The sequence below is a fragment of the Neodiprion pinetum genome, chromosome 6, assembly GCF_021155775.2.
Source record: "Neodiprion pinetum isolate iyNeoPine1 chromosome 6, iyNeoPine1.2, whole genome shotgun sequence".
Classification (NCBI taxonomy): domain Eukaryota; kingdom Metazoa; phylum Arthropoda; class Insecta; order Hymenoptera; family Diprionidae; genus Neodiprion; species Neodiprion pinetum.
The window spans coordinates 19,693,018-19,713,717 of record NC_060237.1 but is presented as its reverse complement, the minus strand read 5'-3'; the positions used below and the strand labels follow the sequence as shown (position 1 = coordinate 19,713,717).

The following is a 20,700-nucleotide window of genomic DNA, read 5'->3' as shown; positions in this document are numbered from 1 at the left end:
CATGTTACAGGATGAGAAGAGTTGTCAGAACAACAAGATGTCACAATGCAACTGTCAAAAACATGCCTGCACATCGACGACATGCGAAGTGAAGACTGAAACTTTATCACCTAATGAAAAGTTGCCAACAACCGTGCAATGTACCAATAATAAATTACCAAACTTTAAATTGGAGAATAACAATGTTAAATGTGAATCTTGTAGTGAAAAGGTGAGTGACGATATACCTTGTGAAGCAAATTGCAACGTCAAATGCGAATCTGGTTATAAATGTGAAATAAAATGCGAACAGTGCGTTAAGGGACAGTTGGCCGTTTTGAATATGGATAAAGATTCTGGAATCATGTTAATTGATGACAAATTGGAAAGTGATAATGTTAAAGAGGAATTAAATGAAGTTGTTTTGATTGAAAATGAAAATTGGAAAAAACCAGATTATGAATCGACGGTTCAAGAAACAGTAGACGAAAAAGAAATTTCTGATAAACTTGTTCATGTTCAAGAACAACCAAAGTGTCAAAAAATAACAAAACGTAAGTTATCCCTTGATAGTCTGTCTGACAATAAGAAGAAGCGTAAAATTAATAAAAGGACTTTGTCAGTTGGTTCAGTTAGAGATTTTGCTAATAGTGCTTCATTACCAAATTCAAAATTATCACTATTAAGCAATGAGACAATTCAGTCGACAGAAAATGTTCAAAAGAAAAAGTACACGAGGAAAGAACCGATTCATCGAAAACGAAAATCCGAATTGGTAAGTCAGTGCGAACCTGCAGTAAAAAAAAACAAAACTTTAAAACTGCTGAACGATCTCGGCATTCCTAGTATCAAGCAAAATGCAAGTGAAACTTCAATAATGGAGACGATAAACAGCGTAATTGAAGAAGGTTTAAAAATAACCAAGAAAAATGAAAAGACTCTCAAAATGAGTGAACCTGCTGAGAGGAAGAAAATTTCAAACTTGTTATCAACGCTGAAAAAGGTTGGGAAAAAAACAAGTTTGCCTAAAACAGTGCCGAGTAAAATCAATTTGGTCGAGATATCGGAAATAAAGAACAGTCAATCCAAGATCCAATGTAAAGCAACAAATGGACGGTCTCGAGAATCAAAACTCAAGTTACAAAATGCTAAGCCTAAAACTAAAGTCAAAACGAAAATTCTCAACACTAAATCCAAAATTGAAAATACTAAATTAGCAGAGGATACAAAATTGACATCAGAAATATTAAAACAAAGTGAAACTATTTCTAAAGCCAAAGTAAGCAAATTGACCAACGACAGTGTATCGACTCATACCGATATTAGGAAACCAACGCTAATGAAAAACAGACGTAAGAGCACAAAGAAGTCTATCAACAGAAAGGCATGCATCAAGTCTGAGGAAAGCCTAGCAGTCGAAGAGAATTTAGCACTGATTAGAAGACCGAGTTTAAAACCCAAATGGAGCAATGGTTGGAGTTGGGAAGGAGAATCATATGAGGCTAAGGTTTATTTGACGGTAAGCGTAAAGTTTCACTGCAGGTGTTATTACTTTTCTCATTTATAAAATACTAGCTAATAAATTCACTAGTTCGTTACAGTCGTTGGCTGTACTATTATGACAATTTCTGTTTACTTTTTGTCTAGAAATTTTTATACATAATTTTAACGACGAATATCGTAAGTTTGTACATGAAATTGTTTTAGAATGAGGAATTAGCATTTCGACGCTGCTACGCGAGCATGAAACACGTAAGCGGCGATGTCCTGAAGCCTCGAGATTGTGTCCTGCTTAAGAGCGGCGTACGAAAAGCAGATCTACCATATGTGGCAAAGATTGCCGCGCTCTGGGAGAATCCACACGATGGTAAAGAAAATAAATTAATACATCAATTTATCAAAGCCTCAACCACTAACACTCTCTACATTATGAAATAAAGTGCATACGATTGACTCTGATGTGATTTCACCAGTTTGAATATGCAAATATCTTACACGATACATTTTATGCACAGGGGAAATGATGTTTTCCTTACTGTGGTACTATCGACCCGAGCACACGGAACAGGGGTGTACACAATGTGATACAGAGGATGAAGTATTCGCATCGCGACATAGAGATGCAAACAGCGTTGCTTGCATAGAAGACAAGTGCTATGTCCTAACATTCAATGAATATTGCCGGTAAGAGAAATAAGAAAACAGATTTAGCCACGAAACAATGTCATGAAACGTATAAGCATATGATACAAATACATTTTTACAGCTTTATAGTATGTCAACAACGAAAATTTGTACCCTAATAATTAACATATAATTATTTCTTATGCTCAGATACCGCAAAGATTTACGAAGATTACAAGAAGGGCTGGAATCACCTGGTCTGATTGTACCACGCGGAGATCAGTTGTATCCAAGAGTTAGCCGGTTACCGCCATTACCAGTGCCCGCAGATATTGTGTTATTTTGTCGACGCGTTTACGACTATCGCGGTAAAAAATTGGTCAAGAATCCTGGATGATTCGAATTTTTGTGGAACAAAATGATTAGGAACAAATGAGATGCACAAAAGAAAGATAAAGAGGAAAAAATTTGTGAACCGTGTAAAACTGCACGCAGGTCTCTTATCACTTATTGTTATAGGCATTTTTTAAGGCCAGAGAGTCTGCAATGATGAAATAATTACATCATTAAGGTTAATCAACGTATTGTGATATATTTATATGTATACACATTTGCAAATTGTAAGTGCAGTCACATAACGTCCACAATCGTTTCATCTTTCTCTCTTTCTGAAGGAGTGAAATTGTATTTTTTTAATACATCTTCTACGTAAGCTAGAATCAAAGGACATGTCGACGCGATAATAATTTTGGAAAATTCCATTACATAACCCCGCCTATTCTTCAACTAAATAAACACCTAAGCTTCAACAATTACGTCAGTGTCTCAAATCCAGCTTTCCAATTTGTAAATATGATTATAATTCTGCCAGAGGAGACACATTGAATTAATCTGCCGCTATTGGCATACGAACAATACGATATTATTGAGATTGCAGGATGATTACGTAATATTCTTTCTTCGAATGATATTTTCTGTTTTTGGTACCTTAAATGTCTATTATTTCATCACTGATGTCGCTCTGTATCAATTACTGTAATAGACATTTTTAGAAAATTTCATAATTTTATAGAGAGAATATTTATATTTTTTGCGAAATAGTATTTACACGTTTACAATATATTTTTGAAAGAGGCGAATGATTCCATTATTTACGGTAAAAGAACTTTTATAAACCTTCGAGCAGTTTCAGATGGGAATCAAACGCAAATACGACCATTTAGCGAAAATAGAAATAAGCCTCTACCCAGGTAAGCTAAGGATATCTAATAGTTTAGCCCTAACACGTTACAAGAGACTTCCATTCTCTAAGTATATGTTTTCATTGGTTTAAGGCTTGAAATTATTCTGCGTTAGCGAAATAGTATACGTGAGAAATATAAAAATATTTCAAAATGTTATTTCAATCACAGTGGATGCCTTCAGATCTAGATGCTAATGTGATGCAAAGATAGTTTCATTTTACCGAAAAGCGGTAAGAAAGTAAAATAGCAAATGTTTTCCTTTTTTTTTTCGTTCACCGAGAACAACTTTCCCCTTAAACGAAGCTTTAGAAAACGATTCTGCGTGAATTTAAATTGTGTACATATAACAAATGTAAAAGTACTTTAAAATGAATGCATGGTAATTTCAAAAATATATAATCTTACTCTTACCAGCAAATATTACATCTGGATCTAGAAAGTGTCGAAACACTACAATTTATGGACAAAGTTTGCATCGTAATTAGATCTTACTAACGATTAAAAATAAAATGATATTGCATATAACCTGAAACAGTACTTTTCTAATTGCATTGTAATATTTCTTTGGCATCGGTGTTCACATACCTAAGAATTGAATTGAACGTTCGGAATTCTTCAGTAATTAAAATATCAGCTAAGCAGTGATATAGAACAATTATTGCGATAAACAATAAATTCCAAATGGAAAATCATGAACATTAATTAATCATTTACGTTGTTAGCAGTAGGTGTTTTGTTAAAAATTATATTATTTAAAATTAATATATTATTGATGATGATTATTTAATATCTAATATATTGGACCTAGGTTGTAAGTTATTTCCAATCCAATCCAAGAAAAGAAAAAACAAAAAGCTTAAAAAAAAAGAAAAAAGCAAAAAAACCATTTGAAAGACCGTCATACCAAAACATTCTTTCATTTTCAAAAATCATTTGATCATGATTTAATATATTTTATTAATTTATAATTTGTTACTATTTAGAAACACCTAATAACAAACAGCGTGTTAGTAATTAATTTTATATTCCTTTTTATCGTGTAAGGAAATCGGAAAGTGTAATTTTTGATAACAATATATCAATGAAATAATAAGAGACGTGCAGCCATGTCAAAGATCGCCGAGCGCAGAGAGATGAATAATTTAATGTATCAAAAATTAATTCCTAGAATGGTTAACATGGGAACATTGCACAAAAATGCATATCCTCTGTTCATTTATATAGGGATGGATCTAAAAACAAAGTGAAAAAGAAAATGAAAAAAAACAATACTGTATCCATAATTTATTCTTAAGCCTAGAAGTAAAACGAAAAGCCATGATGCTGGCTGTTGCATTTGCTTTAATCAAAAAAAAAAAAAAATCAGTTTTTGAAATAAAACTTAATAAATTCCATTGTACGGCGCTTGATGGTTCGCTGTTGAAAAATATTAGTTTAACTATTTCATGAAATATTGTAATTGTCATTTTTACTAGCCGAAACATGTGTGTTTATGTTAATCGATAAACTAATATAATGTCAAAAATCCGAGTTGCTGTTGGCATAAATTTGTTTTATTTTCATTCTTCCTATTTGTATTGCACGTATCCTTTAACACATGTCACAACTAATGGGCTCAAACACGGTATGACTCGTCGACTGCTTATGATTCATTTCATCTTATGAATTTGATGAATTTTTCGAAACAATAAGTAATATTAGGTGTGAGACAGTGGTATTGAAAGTACTATGTCCCTGCATTTATCAAATAAGCAGTCTAGTTGAGTTATGTTGACAATATATTACCTTCCTCATCTGAATAATATTTGTATAGACTTTGTTTAAAAAATATCGCTGTAGACTTTTGCTATGAAAAACATTTGCTTGTTCCGATAGAATATGTACTAATAATTCTCTGTATTCATTAGTATCCAAAATTTTTCACTGAGCTCTATAATACCCTTGTGGAGTCACAGAAGAAATTACGACAGTCTGAATTCAGAATGACATGTTCGCTCCACAGTCTACGTTGTGTGTTATTAAACTATTAGTAATATATAATATATATTAAACTAAATTATAAAAGTAAATTCTGACAAAAGAAATTCAGCTTATCAAATTAACCGGAACTTAAAAAAAAATTGTATAATAAATCAAACAACAAAGATTTAAAATAAACACAGTAAATATCTCGAAATATGCTATACAGGTATATATGTATAAATATGTTTTTTTTCTGTTATACTGGTGGTTCTTCTATACTGTAATACGTAACAACAAAATACCAAAGTAGCAATTCTTAGATAATTCATTTAAATAGTATAAATGAAACTTGTGATTGACAAGACCTTCGTGTAAATAGGAATCTAATTTTTGTAATTTTACTCTACAGGTACATAACTGTTTACTCCCCACCAAATTTTTTAGTGAAAAGCTAAAGTCTATACTCTAGCGGACGTAATTGTTTTTACTACATCAGTTTCCAAATATTTCCAAAACTGACCGTAAACATATGTATACAACACCTGTAATTGCATGTACTATTCATATAGTTAATCACGCTAGTCTCGGCTAGTGAAGTGTTATTGATGTGTCTGTTGTGTTTGAATTTCGAAGATGTGCAACACAAATGTTCTACAATCACGTCAAAAGTTGAATATCCGTATCGCAAAATTCCCATCTATTGAGCGACTCGTTGAGTAAAGCGGGCACTTTTCATGAATGTTAAGCATTTGAATAACCTTTTTTCTTTCATAGCGTATTATACATATTTTGACAGACAGCCAACCAAATAGCAGTGCCGCATAAAATATACAGATACAATAAAAAGAGTTATTTCTACACAAGAATTAGGATAAATGTATACATGAATAATACATACATATATATATACCTATAACACACACACACACACACACTCACATATATATATATTTGGATAACTAGAACACAAAAAATATATTATTATATGCGACGGGTGAATAATGTATATTGCAGAAGAAAAAAAGGAAAATAAAACATAACAGTACTCAATAATGTATGACACTTTTTGACGCAAAACAATGTAGTGAGATACATATGAATGCTGATTAACAATTAGAACTTTCCACTAAGATTATACAACTTGCTCATCCTAAGTACCATGAATCCAACGGTTCATATTTTAAAGATGACCGATTTTTATACTTGAAAAACAACAAATATGAATATTAACAGTTAAGTGTCATGCATTAGCGGTATTCAATATATATATATATATGTCTATATGTATAATATAATATATATATATGTATATATAATATAATATATATATATGTATATATAATATTCCATATACATATATATATATATGGACAGTTAGGCATTATATAGGTATATATACAAGCTTCGTAGAAGAAAAGAGCACAAACCAATTTTGGTGCCACGGGTTAATACGGTTGACCAACGTAACTGTTTATAGTGTAGGTTTCAAGATACATTAATTTGCTGATTTGAAAATCCAGTGTTGCGTTTTAGAGTAACAATTGCATCATGCAGTAGTCTACTTAAAAACTTTTATCAAATGTAAACATCTCTTATGTGCCAAATAGAGTTTACACATTAAAAAAATTACTTGGTTTTGTAAAATGTATAATCAGATTTCAAAAATCTTCCTCTGGCAACTTCACATTAGGAACAAGTTCAAAATAGATCTCGTTTCTTCTAACAGAAATTTTTGTTGCGTCAATTTTTTTCACCGTTAATTGATACAATTTTTGCATCGCGGATCTAACTTACGAATTTGAAGAATTCTCCAACATCACCTACTGATGTATACGTGGACAATTAATGAAAATGTACTAAAAGTAAACACGTAAATCAAGATTGTGTGCAATCTATCATTTCTTCCACATATAAATGTATATGGAACATTTTGGGCAAATTCTACTACTTTTCATGCATCAAAATTTGGATTTACTTCAAAATATTAAATCTTATTTTGGCCTTACTATGCCAATTCAATGTCATTAGACAATAAAGAATATTAGATGCTGAAGTTTGGGTGGGTTCTTGTTAAATGTCCCACGTGTATGCATATTTTTATTCTCTACCTATAAACAAGTTAGTCTTCTGTATTACTCCTAATCAAAACATCTCCTCCACATTGGAGCAGTGATGCATTTTCCATCATGATCAACAATCGTAAGAAAAACAGCAAAGCTAGAATGTAAAGGAACGTAGGCTAGCCTTGTAACATTGTATAATAAACAAAATCAGTCTAATAAATTATTCGCTCATTTTTCGTTACAAAATATGGATCATCCAACTTTTCGTATCACTGCAACAGATCCAGTTTAAACTTTTAATCATAAATTATAATAATATTATAATACGTCTCATACTGGAAAACAAATAAATTATAACATAAACGTGGATCGCATGTAAAACTTTTTCAGATTGGTAAAAATTTGAATGTGCTCGTTACATTATTGCATAGGATATATTTCACTGTAAACTGGATCTCTTGCAAATTTACTCAATTGGTAATTTGTTGTGCAAGAAACTAATTCGATAAGCGTGTGAAACATTCAACCCTACATTGACATCACCATAAGCAGGTAAGATACATGTATATGACCAAACTTGAAAGTCTTACAAGGGCCCATCAAATTCTTTACCAACTTTATTCCCTTTTTTAAGTTTATTTTTCCGGTACAATCTATTATATTTGATGAAATGATTGAAAAACTTAACGACATAACATTGTTCCCTACATTAAAAAAATAGAAATGTTTAATGCCAATATTTAGTTGAGAAAGTTTTCAAGACCTGTGATTCAACTGTGAACGGTTTATGGAAAAAAAATTTCAATTTAATTAGCGAATTAATGTAGCCATTCAATGCTGTGCTTATAATGAGTCATCTGGAATTAGAAATGGATACACAATAGATCCATAAATCTAAAGTGAATGTCTTACAAGTGACTGCTTACACGATAAGATTAAATATATACAAACAGCCGATGCAGCAAGCTATTTCTTCCTGGATACATCCTTGTCTAGTATCAGATTATGGTATGAAAAGGGTGTGGTGAGCGTAGTATAATTACTACTTTTTTTTCTAGTTCAAGGTCCTGGAAACGGTATTGCTAATAGATATCAGTTTTCAAGATCATTCGATCTATGAATAATGAGATACTATTGCGTATAGGCAACATAAGCTTTTCTTATGACAAAAATTTAGAAATTACAAAATGTAATGACGAAATGAATAAAGTATTATGTCATATTAAAAACAAAAAAAAAATAACGACTTTGACTGCATAACAATTGGCACTGTAAATCACGTACATATTGTTCAATCAACTGAGGATCTCAATTTTCGAAAAAACTCATACCAAAATTCGAGCATAGTTTTTGTACAGGGTCTCTTTAGTAAAACAATAATACGTATTTAAGCACTCGTGAGATATGTATGATTGCGGTAGTGATAATATTTCATGATTATCTCTTTATAGATTGAATGTAAATTCAAGACATCCCGTTACACAGAAGAGTGAAACTCATTATTCATGCTAATTGAAGCAGTGATACTTGTATTGATCACAGTTAAGGACAAATCAATATAAGGTGGTCAATGAGTGCACCTAAGAATAATATATACGCCTACATTTTTACCGTATAAATTTATAAATCAAACAATAAGATATCTCGAATATGTTAACACAAAGGTATTGACCATGATGCTGTTTATTGGCTTTCCGTAACATATATAAACTGTGGCAACGGATCGAAGAGAGTACAGTACGACTTGATCTTCGAAGTAGTCTACACAATTACAATTTGAAACATGAAGCTGTTGGTAAGATCCGTTTTCATACATCTAATCAATAATTAGCCTCAGGACTAAACCGCGGTATTGTCATAAAAAAGTTTAGATGCCTCATACAGTACAATTTTCTGGAAAAAAACAAAAATGAGGATGCATATCGAAATTCAACTTCTAGTCCTTATGTAAATGATTTCCATTCTCTATTGCAAATAGAAAAAAGAAATGACAAAGTCAAGACTAATCTTTCATCGGGTAATTTATTTTACACCCATCGTCAGTATTGCGATCGCGTTTAGAATTGATTTAATTTTTTTATTCAACTAGAATAAATACAACTGATAAATTCCAAAATGATTTTGTTAGTAAGAAGGAATCGTTCTTTGGGTAATAAGTGTCTAATCTATACTGTTGGGATATTTTTACGTTGCAGCTAACTCTCTTCGCTGCGCTATTCTGCGGGGTATTTGTCACAAGTGCCCCGTTGGATAATGAGGCCCGTGATAAGAGGCATCTTCTTATCAGCCCTGGACCCGCTGTAGTTTCGGTACCACTCGTTGCTCCAGCACCTCTCATTCACGGACCAGTTGTTGTAGGACCTCATTGGGCACATCCTCTTGCTTATGGTCATTCAATTGTCAAGTATTGGTAGAACGGGACGAAAATTGAAACGTCGAAAATTTGTATAAATAACAAATTTCTACTACTTTTGCCAGTTTCATTTCAAGTATAAATTTAAGGACACGAATTTGATTTTTGATGTAAACTATATTTAACAGTTCTGATTCTCAAACTCTCATATAGAGAGCTACTATATTCCGTCGAATACTAAAAATTATCCAATTAATGGGCATTAAAACCATTGGCCAAAAAACTGGTTTGTGCCACAAATTAATTTCATCCATCTGGTAAGATTTACGTATATTGTCTATGAAATATATAAATACTATTTATTGTTTACAACTGCCTTGATTACATAAGGTAAACAAGTGATAAATAGAATTAACAAACTGAAAAATACAATAAAAATTATATGGTAAAAGTGTGATAATTACTTATCGATCAGACAGATTGAAGTAATTTGAAAATTGTAAAAAATCAAAATACGAAATAATCTACATGATAATGATAATTAAAAGAAATCGTTCAAGACAAGATGGCGATTAATAAAAATTTTCCTCCAGAATGATAAATCTTTGCAAATTTGTCATTGGTTTATTTAAAATTGATTATATGAATAACTGCTGTTATGTAAATATATACATAAATATATATAATACTTCATTTGATTCTGGCATGAGCTAACAACTATCGAATTAAGTACATATGACTAGAAAACTTTGACACGGAGAACTTTTACAACCAATAATTCTGAAAAAGTTGTTTGATGAAGATTTATCTGTATCTAACTGAAATATATAAACATAAGCATCAACTTTTGTGATTCCACAATATGATATTGAGAAAGTAAGGATTCAAAAATTAGGAAAAATGAAAACTATTCCTCAACAAAGTCATCACGATTTATTTACGTGACAAATACGTATAAACAACAGCAAGAGAAATGTTGCACAAAACAAAGACCCACGCAAAATTTCCAGGGAAAACCAATCTTCCAAAATAAAGTTTTATTGTTTTATTTCAAAACTTCTCCTCTAAATAACTTACTGTATAAATGACACATTATTCACTAGACTCTAGGCTCTTTTCAATATTGTCTATTATTAGAAATCTTTTCCCTGGAAGTTTTTCTAACTCAACTTCCACCTTAGACAACGACCATTTCTCGTCCTTAATAGCTTTGTAAAGCAATGTTCCATTGCCTTTTGGACCTTTTAGCGGAACTTTATACCAAAGGACTGTGTCTGGTTGATAATCAGATTCGGTATAGTTATTGGCATAGCCAGCTTTTATAGGTTGCCCAAAATAATCAACAGCTTTTTCATTCTCATGAAGATATTTAAAAGCCTCAGTGTAGCATACGGATTTGCGAATACGTGTCTGAACCTCATTATGAAGTATTAACACAACACCGACCATACCAAATGTTCCATACCCACATATTTTTATTAACCCTTGGGTCGAAATCATCTGGAAAACAAACCAAAAAGATTGCCTTGTTATCGATACGCTGAAATAATTACAAGTTGAATTAAATTTCTTTATTTTTTATTCTTAATTTCTGCGTCTATGGAAAATGTATTGGAGCGTTTATGTTCAAAACTGCATATAAAATTCGCTCTTTTTCGAGTTTGAGATACGTGGGCTTCGATATTTCGAGATACCAACGTCGAAATCAACCAGAGCACCCTCTTAACGACATATAGTTATCTATAAAATTGACAAAAATTATTATAGAAATAAGAAATATTTCGCACTTACTTTTTCACAATAAGTAATATTATTCTGTAATCAATTATTCTTTCAATGACGGTCATAAACAACCTCGATTCAAATTAACCGATCTCTACTACTAACCTAAAAGCAGACACGGGATGTCCGGCTTTTTACGTGCTTTGAGCACGGCACTCATCTATATACTAACATAAGTATGTCAGTCAAGCACGGCTGTGAGAGGTAACCATGGTGGGGAAATTCACATGCATATCCCTGTGTCAGTGTATGTATAACACACCTACAGCTGATTTGCGTTGCATAAATTCGCAGAATTTAGACTAATTTACAAGTTGGGATTGCGATTCAACCATTTTTACTAAAAAATTATTGTGAGTGAAATAGTTGCTCAGTGTCTGCACAATTCACAACATTAGTAGATGAGCAAAAGATGATTCTACTAGTTTCGGGCGGAGACCACGTTTATTGTGCCAATAGCGCATCGTGTCAGCTGTTCTGAGGCTATTTTATTAATATTTTATCCTAACTTCAGGCTCATTTTTGGTCAACCAAAGCTACTTCATCGACAACAATTGCATCCAAGGTATACCATTCCACCCAATGAATGCTCGAAGTTTTCAATTATGGAGAATGCAAGGGGCGAAAATCACTCGTCTCTGTTCGTAGTGTACATGCATGTGTTTGTGAATACCCTAAATGTATGGTCTAAGACCCCAACCATGGGAACTCTCAGTGGGTGCTTTCCATTTACTGACTCAAGTCGACTTGTGTCGCTATTTCTGGTGTATTTCTTTGCCCAGATTGGCCGGTTACACCAGAAATAGCGACACAATAGCACCTTCATTTTAATGACGATAAGACCAATTAGCGCTTCGCCGTTTGCTTCCCTAAACCAACCACCTCGCGCTAATCCCCCACCGAGATCTCATGTCCTAATCAAAAACCTTACTCCCAATTATTTCATCATCCTTAACCAATCATCCGAGACCCGTGAGAAACCGCGACTCTTTTTGAACTCCTCCTACTTTCCCACCAATTCAACCCTTTCAGAGAACAGAATAGAACAGACGAACTTCAAACATCATAGACAACAGATCAGAACCTTACCGAAATCCTAGAATCAAATCACATTATAAGTAATTCAGAACCTCCGAGACTTATTAACAGTTTGTGACTGCGATAGTGATTAACATCAGTTTGTACGACAATTGTAAACCTACCATTGAGAACTAGAAGGAGATCGTTAATAAATGTGTAGTTAACCCAAGTGTTGTTATAAATAATTATTTCAATCACGCGTAGTGATGGTTGGCACGAGCCTTACCTAACAAACTCTCAGAATTGTAGGGGAGTTGAACGAGAAAATCTGAGGAGCTGATCAGCGGATTCCCGAGATTTATATATACCAACTACGTAAGTCAGGAGAATAATTTAAATCACGCAGCGAATCAGAATCGACTCGAAACGTTCCTCTCAGAACGTAACAGTACTACCAATGCTGTCAACCTCGCGAAAACTGCAGCCGAAGTGATGATATATATATATATATATATGTGTGTGTGTGTGTGTGTGTGTGTCAGATATACGAAGATTAATAAAGAGAATTACTCAGTTTATTTCATTAATTCCTTTAACTTAGGGCTAACTTAGGGCATTCCTAATAACTTAGGGCTAGCAGTCTATGTATATCTTCAGTCAACAGTACCACGCATCTATAAAGCGTACGTGTGATGTGTTACTCCTCTATCTGCTTCTGAACAGTTCAATGACTGCAGAATTCAGTCAGGGCATGAGATTTTCTGTACGAACACTGAAATGGTTGTTATGGACATTCAAATATGCTACATTTGGAATACCTCTGTGGCAGCGCTACCTGACGGATTTCATCGAAAACTTCGCATAAATATCACAGGGACTTGTATGGACAAACGTAGACTGTTTTCCCACCTGTTTTTACTAGATGGCGGAGAGGTGTAAAGGTAAGCTTTAACGGAATCAACCATGCCTGAAAACCGCGGAGTATCAAGTCCACGCACGAAAAGTGTTGTCTTACTCGAAAGAAAATGTGAAAATTATTTTCATTTGAAAAAATCGGTACGAACAGCCCTGAATTCTGTGCACTAAAGCTCCCATTTCTATATTGAAGGAGGATTCCACGTTCTATTACAAAAGAGCAGAGAACTTGATAAAAACTAAAATTATATATTACGTTACGACTGCTAAAATTTTAGTTTTGATTAAACTGAATTCAGTTTTGGCCCATTGATTTTTTTTTCTTTTCAGTTTCTGGAAGAAACCTGGCTGAAGTACACAATGCATAGCATTTTGCACTTCACCAACATTTAGTTGAATTTTCCAATCTTCCAAGACACTGAGAATTCTGAAAAAATTCTGGAGCCATTATGGAACATAGACAAAACAAACTGTCGAGTTCTAAGAATAGATTTTGTTCGGTTTGCAAATTATCTGACATTGAAACCCATTATGTGTCTATGTGCACGGCGATGTGCTTTTCTACAGTTCACTGGGAACACTGAAGATTCTAATGAAGAAAAAAATCTTAGATGCATAACGAGCACTAATAATACAAATAACTAGCTACTTTCGAGAACCACTTTTAAAGCGTGAATAAAACTATGTACAATATCGCATTCTATTTCCTTAACCTCTAGACGGCCGGCAACACCACTATAGTGGTGTTGCCATGATTCGAACATATCCGGGGAACATTGAAGGATGATTATATGGACGTATCCCACCAAACTAGGCATGTATCAACGAAAAAAAATCCCGACCGCCAGCAGATTAAAGGATGGACACATACAGTATAAATCATACTAAATGATCTCTATCTGGACATTATAAACCAGCACCAATGGCTGACCATTTGTTTATTTTGTGGAAATACACTACATTGAAATCTGAAGCTGATGTTAGTTGCCGATAGCAAGCCGTCAATTCACTGAAAGTTCTTATACAGATTATTTTTCATGATCAAATTATTTGAATCAGTAGATAAGTATTAGAAATGTTAAAACATCATTGATTCGAGTGCTTTTATCCATGATAATCACTGCATATATGAAATTTTTGTGAATCCACAGCTAGCTTTAGCATCATCATTAAAATAGCGCGTTGCTCCATTGTTATTTCAGTGAATGCTTCAAATTTCATTGGAGATTTGAACGTTAATTCCCAACGAACAAGTAAATTAAATTAATTAATACATGAAATCGAATGACTTGTGAACCAGGTAGAATCTGTTCATAAAACTCGGCAACAATGCAATTGGTTTTATCAATGTCTGGTGAGTGGTGGTCAGGTGAGAATACCACAAAGAGGCAAACCGCAGTATGTAATTAACTTGGTTAGCTGGCTAGACCCCAAGATGCTAGTCAAGATGCCCCAATGCTTTGCATTGAAATGAATGCTACTGAATGCTATTTCCTAAAATGTGATCATTTTTTTACAGGTAAAAAAATGATGATCCATATACCTATGAGTCCACGTACCTTTAATATTGATATAATATGATTTATTGAAAATCACGAATTATATTACACTCAGATGCATGTAAGGCAAATAAATCATTTTCATTGTTGATGCAGGCTCACTAATTAATTTAACTGGGGTATAAACTGTTCAAAAAAGGAAGAAATTCTTTTTTTAAATTTAGTAAATCCATACAATGTTGAAAAAATTGAATAGCAATTTTATCATTTAACAAAAATTGATGCTTATTAAAAAAAGCAATTAAATTGAACAAAAATTATTCCTAATTTTCTGAATATAGTAACATCTTCTCATTATTATATAAGTATAATAAATAAAAGTAGATTCAAAATGATAATGAATTTGCTGGAATAACAAGCTCAATAAAAGACACCAGTGACAAATATTAACAGGCATGTGACATTAATACCAAGTGTAGAAAAGCAGCCCACATTTTTATTAAGTAACCGTAACTTCTAAATCGTAAGAACCCAAACAACTTTCATTCCTTTCATCGCTGGGTGATCAAGCTCTAGGAATTTTAGAGCAGACATAGCGACCAGAGAGACGAAGACTAAGGTAGATGTACAAGGATTCTGATGAATAGCTTCACATGCTGGTGCAAGCTTCACTACATCATTGGTGGCAAAATACCAATTTGCGACTACTTGAAAAAATATGGTTCGCAGTTACTAATGCTGATGTCTGTACTTTAAAATCATCATTAATCTCTTTCATTAAGTATCCCTAATAGTTGATTATGGTGAAGAAAAATGCTGATCCATTCATCAATTCTTGAATCAAGGCAGGGTTGACACTGAAGACTATACAAGTACTTAAATTTCTTTCTGCTGATTTGACAAATGATTCATGTCGATTGTTATCGTAATCAGTATTATCATTTAATACTGATCTGTTTTATTAGACTTGTACAAATGAACCAATTTTCACCTACCCACTCTCTTATTCACTAGTAATAAAAGTCTCATTTAACGAAGTAAATAACGATTGTCTTTCATTCAATCACTAATTGCACTAATATTACTCAATTGACAACAAATACTGACCGTTGATCAAATTTGAGATCTGACAGCACAAAGTTGCAACAATTTGGTGAAATATTTCAGTCTACTGATGCCAATTAGATTCAAGACTTGGTGTCAGTAAAGGTAATGTATCTATAGTATCGATTTTGTACTGAAAACTTAAAGAAAATGGGAAAAGAAAAAAACTGTCGATATTCCCGAAATTTTTAGGGTAACTCGTGTAATTTAGGACATTTCAGGATAGCTTTCTGACACTTTAGGAATTGCTAGAATTTTCCGACTTTAATTGGGAAGACTGCAATATCATCAAATGGCGTGATTGCAGGTTGCCACATTATGTAAATATTACATATGTACTAGGGTGGTTAACCAAAAAAAAAACTTACTTTTTTTCAGTGCGGATTCATCTGGACAAATTTTTTTTTTATGGTGAACTACTTTAATACATATTGGACACACATTATTTGAAAGAAGACGTCTAAAAGTGCTAAACAGTTGCATGAACTTCAATATGTCAGGGACTGAATGTAGTAAATCGTATGCCGAGGCTTACCCAAGTTGTTTACCGGCTGTCAGAATGTCAGCTCATCGTCGGTGTCACTTTGAACACAAACTGTACGGCACAGCGCACGAGGTTGAAGTTAGTAACGTCAACGTAACGAAATATTGAGAATAAAACAAATACGAAATGATTGAAAGCATCGCAAATAACTGGATGAACGTGTTATACCACATAACTTATTTATAAATAATCGTGTCCACTCACAGTGACAAAACAGTTGGATTAATAGAGTACGCGCATTGAATACACGACATTCGACCGCGTCTTTCCGCGCACATTTCTCATACACGAATGATGCGAATCACGCCGGCCGATGCTTCGCTCAAACTTGTTCCAACTGTTGAAGTCACTCCGGCGATTTCAGGAACTACTCTGAGCGTTCTCAGGCTGAATTTTTACGGCAGCAAAATGCTACCGCAGCGTCACGCTGCGGCAGCGCCGTGAGTTATCACTTGTTTCATCAGTGCGATCATGTTAGGTACGGACGCCAATAGTATGTAGTATGAATGCAGGGTGAATACCGGGGATACCCAACAGGCTTGAAATTAGTGATATTTGTAAATACCAAAATTGGAAAATGGTGTTACGGTGCAACGTCAAAGGATGCCGAAGCATGTCAAGCACCGATAAAGAACATTCCTTCTTTCGATTACCGAAGGATCCCGAAACGTAAGTTCTTTACTGAAAGAAAGTAATATTCCATAGCAATCTTAATCTCTGATTAATCGTCGAAAACTACTCTATAACCATTTCTGTGGTGAGGATAAAATAAAAACGATATAACTAGTTTGTAATTATATATTTACTCTTGAAGTTGAGATTCATTTTTTGCGGCACTTATCCAATTACACCTTATCGTGTAATCAGTGCGCACTATATCTCTGTCATATACATTTTTTTGTTTACAGGCGTGAAAAATGGTTGAAATTCCTTGGACCAAAGAATTGCTATGGTAGCATTCGAATCTGTACAGACCATTTTGACAATAACCAGATTAGAAAGAAATTTCCAAGGCCTTTGTTAGTCCAAAACGCTGTACCAACCATTAAACCAAACGAAAAATCGCCCGAAAAATCACATAGTCAGAAATCTGTTGAAGGTGTGTAAATTTTGTATTATCTACTTTGATCAATGCATTTTTCGTTATTATATGTGATGATATGGAATACCGAATTATAGGTAAACATACAGAGTCGCATTTGCCAGAAACTGCAAAACAGAACAGAGTATCGCCCCCACGAACACAGATGGACTTCCGTATTACAGATAATCATACAGCATCGCATTTGCCAGAAGAAGCAGAACAGAACAGAGTATCACCCCCACGAACACAGATGGAATTCCGAATTACAGATAATCATACAGAATCGCATTTTCCGGAAACAACAGAACAGAACAGAGTAGCACCCCCACGGACGCAGATGGAATTCCGAATTACAGATAATCATACAGAGTCGCATTTGTCAGAAACAACAGAACAGGGCAAAGTATCACCCTCACGAACACAAATAATCAATATTCACGCCAATAACATAGGTCAGATAATAATCTCCGATGAAAACAGGAAAATAATTGTAAATATTATCAATGATCCAAAAAACCCAATAGTTACATATTAGAACATATGTAAATAAAATCGAACCTTAGCTACAAAGCAAGCGTTTGATTATGCTAGTGATATCACTCCAAATAATTATACATGAATTTCGATAGAACATGTTTGATCATATGTGTCTTAATTTTATAAGTTTATATTATTCAACTGTGCATAGTTATTAAGAAAATTGTATTCACGGTGAAAAATGTATTTATATTTGATCGAAGATGATATTCTGGATGTTGCCGCTGTTTCTGCATTATCTACAGTGGCTGTTCGTGCATCTGCACTTTGTTTCAATATTGCAACAGAGGATGAACAACCACTCTTGTGTAATGCTTCAATTAGCGACAACAGACCATCATATATTAGTGACACGACACCACCACTTGACAAGATGCCAATTAAATATAATAGTACACCTAGTCGTAAGAATATCAAAAGACAGATAATGACAACACTAGAAACAATGCGCCTCAATGCTCAAAGAAGAATGATAACTGCATTGTTTAGCAGAATTAACAGACTAAAACTAGGTACAACAAAAAAAAACCAGATCTAAAAAAAAAAGGAAAAAATCATCTAGGCTCATATGTTGTTAGCAACGCAGCTACATTAAGCTAAGAGTAGCAAGTATCACAATTGATACGACAAAACATTCAATAATATCGTGTTCTCAATTATTTATCACTTCAAAGGTTTGTAGGTTTCTCCGAAAAATGTTCACTCTACCTTCCATAAAGGTAATATGCAAATATCAATGACAATTTTCAGTTTATCCGGTTGGATCTCTTCTTTTCAACAAAATTCTCTTGACGTCAGAAGAATTTAAGATGAAAACATTGATAAATTCATTGAAGTAGACGATGATTGTAAGAATCGTACGTTAAATACAGCAAAAACTTCCTTAGATTGTATGATTACATTTATGAATATAAATGTAAAAGAAGCTGTTGGGTACTGGTTTTTACGTACTAAAGGTATTTCTAACAAAACCTCTGATATATTGGATGCAGTCCTCAAGTTAATAGCACTGATAGTGAAAGCTATAATTTTTTTATCAAGGTCTTAAATATTGTAGATTTAAAAAAAAAAGTAAATAGTCGCAGATTAATCATTTATTTACATCGAATGGTCACAACGTCTGCATCATATTTGATCCACTGCACCTTTTTAAGTAAATGAGACACAATTAGAAAAAATACCTATTACAGTACAAAGGAGGAATGGTTCATTGAAGTTGGCTAAAGAAATATACGAAGCAGTGGGCAAACCAACTTGAATCATTCCAAAAATTTCACACAAACATTATCAGATTATTATTCAAAAATGAGACTAAAGTTTGCTGCTCAATTATTGTCAAAGTCGATGTTTGCAGTATACACTAACATGTTTCCTCGAAAGTTTTGTCTGAATGAACAAAATTGGGGACTCAACTGTAAATGCTTGGAAAATGACTCGACAGGATAGTTTCTTTCGGATATGGATAAATTATTTGATCGACTTAACTTCTTTCTTCTATTATTATTGAAGTACCAATTGCTCATGAATCACATGAATACGTAGAATCTCACATTGAACAATTTACTGAAAATAATTCCATTTATTATATTGATGGGTTTCTCTGTAAAAGGTATCTTTTGCAACATACCTGTGAAAAGTGCTAGCAAATTTTGATGATTCAATCCGATACTTCCTTTGAGGATTACAGTTATTTATCAATATGAAACAGTATGCAGAGACCAACAAATTAGTACATGCGCAAGAAAACAGTTTTTTAAATTCTGCAGCATTGGGAACGCCAATTCAAACTTGTTATAGATTCTTGTATACATGTTCAAAATGTAACGGCAGTTTTGGTAAATATTAATTCAACTTGTATGTGCATTGAGTGAACTATGCTGCACATAAGTGACAACTTTTTTAAAAACGTTTTTAAGAATAAGACGCCATTGGCCGAGTCGAATCATCAGACCGCGTTTTTGTAGCATTAACGAATGATAAGTATATCTTATGATTGGATAACGATGTGTCGAATGCCATAGAAATATTTTTTACCTGTTTGGAATAAAAATTAATTTTACGATAACCAAATATTTTGGCTTCATCGTTGGTTTCATTCTTCAACCCACACTCCTTCAATTCATCTGTCTAGTTGGGTGAGGAGGGCTGTTGTTTACGCTCCCACTTGAGACAGGCGCTGCAGAAATGAGTAGGGAATGCCGTGTACGCAAAAATACGTTGCGGCCTTATGGCACCGTTTTCTCTATCTAATCCTCTTCGACTATGCCGCACTGTGTCCACTGATTTCGTAGATGAAAAGCTCCTAGTATAAATAGTGTAGACAAGTGTAATCCTTCCACCATGCTTTCACCATGACTGTAACAGTCTTTCGAAAAAAAAACTTGTACACTAGTGATTAGCGACCCTTAGAACAGATACCTTACGAACGTGATCCGATCCCTTTGACGCGAGCAGCCCCCTCGCACCTATTTCAGCGGTAGGTGACTGGCT

At 33.6% G+C, this 20,700-nt stretch overlaps 2 protein-coding genes and 2 long non-coding RNA genes across 6 annotated transcripts in view; 3 read left to right on the top strand and 1 right to left on the bottom strand.

Annotated features, from left to right (window-relative positions):
- The window catches only part of LOC124221185 (uncharacterized), an 83,554-nt gene extending 78,815 nt beyond the window's left edge, over nucleotides 1-4,739 (top strand). For both annotated transcript variants that reach the window (XM_046630945.2, XM_046630946.2), the window contains 4 exons: nucleotides 11-1,498; nucleotides 1,687-1,846; nucleotides 1,995-2,163; nucleotides 2,314-4,739. In XM_046630945.2, the coding sequence (XP_046486901.1) occupies nucleotides 11-1,498; nucleotides 1,687-1,846; nucleotides 1,995-2,163; nucleotides 2,314-2,500 (2,004 nt within the window). In that variant the 3' untranslated portion in view covers nucleotides 2,501-4,739. The remainder of the gene's footprint in view (nucleotides 1-10; nucleotides 1,499-1,686; nucleotides 1,847-1,994; nucleotides 2,164-2,313) is intronic.
- A 2,354-nt stretch (nucleotides 4,740-7,093) lies between these two features.
- Nucleotides 7,094-12,195, bottom strand: LOC124221201 (uncharacterized). 2 transcript variants are annotated; one of them, XR_006883760.1, is made up of 3 exons: nucleotides 12,181-12,195; nucleotides 11,517-11,674; nucleotides 7,094-11,225 (listed from the first exon to the last, which is right to left on the bottom strand). It is a non-coding gene; the product is annotated as an uncharacterized lncRNA (long non-coding RNA). The 2 variants fall into 2 exon arrangements; XR_011177544.1 differs by lacking the exon at nucleotides 12,181-12,195 and having other exon boundaries at nucleotides 11,517-11,871.
- LOC124221203 (uncharacterized) lies at nucleotides 11,348-15,044 on the top strand. The gene is made up of 3 exons (XR_006883762.2): nucleotides 11,348-12,902; nucleotides 13,159-13,468; nucleotides 14,162-15,044. It is a non-coding gene; the product is annotated as an uncharacterized lncRNA (long non-coding RNA).
- Nucleotides 15,045-16,723: 1,679 nt separating this feature from the next.
- LOC124221198 (52 kDa repressor of the inhibitor of the protein kinase-like) lies at nucleotides 16,724-20,406 on the top strand. Its single transcript, XM_046630961.2, has 3 exons — nucleotides 16,724-17,258; nucleotides 17,498-17,688; nucleotides 17,769-20,406. The coding sequence occupies exons 1-3, from the start codon at nucleotides 17,167-17,169 to the stop codon at nucleotides 18,206-18,208; spliced, it is 723 nt and encodes a 240-aa protein (XP_046486917.1). The 5' UTR covers nucleotides 16,724-17,166; the 3' UTR covers nucleotides 18,209-20,406.
- Nucleotides 20,407-20,700: the final 294 nt, after the last annotated feature.

Bases quoted from the DNA above. Each gene is read 5' to 3' on its own strand.
- LOC124221198 (XM_046630961.2), top strand. From the start codon at position 17,167: ATGGTGTTACGGTGCAACGTCAAAGGATGCCGAAGCATGTCAAGCACC. The intron at 17,259-17,497 runs GTAAGTTCTTTA...TTTTGTTTACAG, and splicing joins TTACCGAAGGATCCCGAAAC to GCGTGAAAAATGGTTGAAAT. The intron at 17,689-17,768 runs GTGTGTAAATTT...ACCGAATTATAG, and splicing joins TAGTCAGAAATCTGTTGAAG to GTAAACATACAGAGTCGCAT.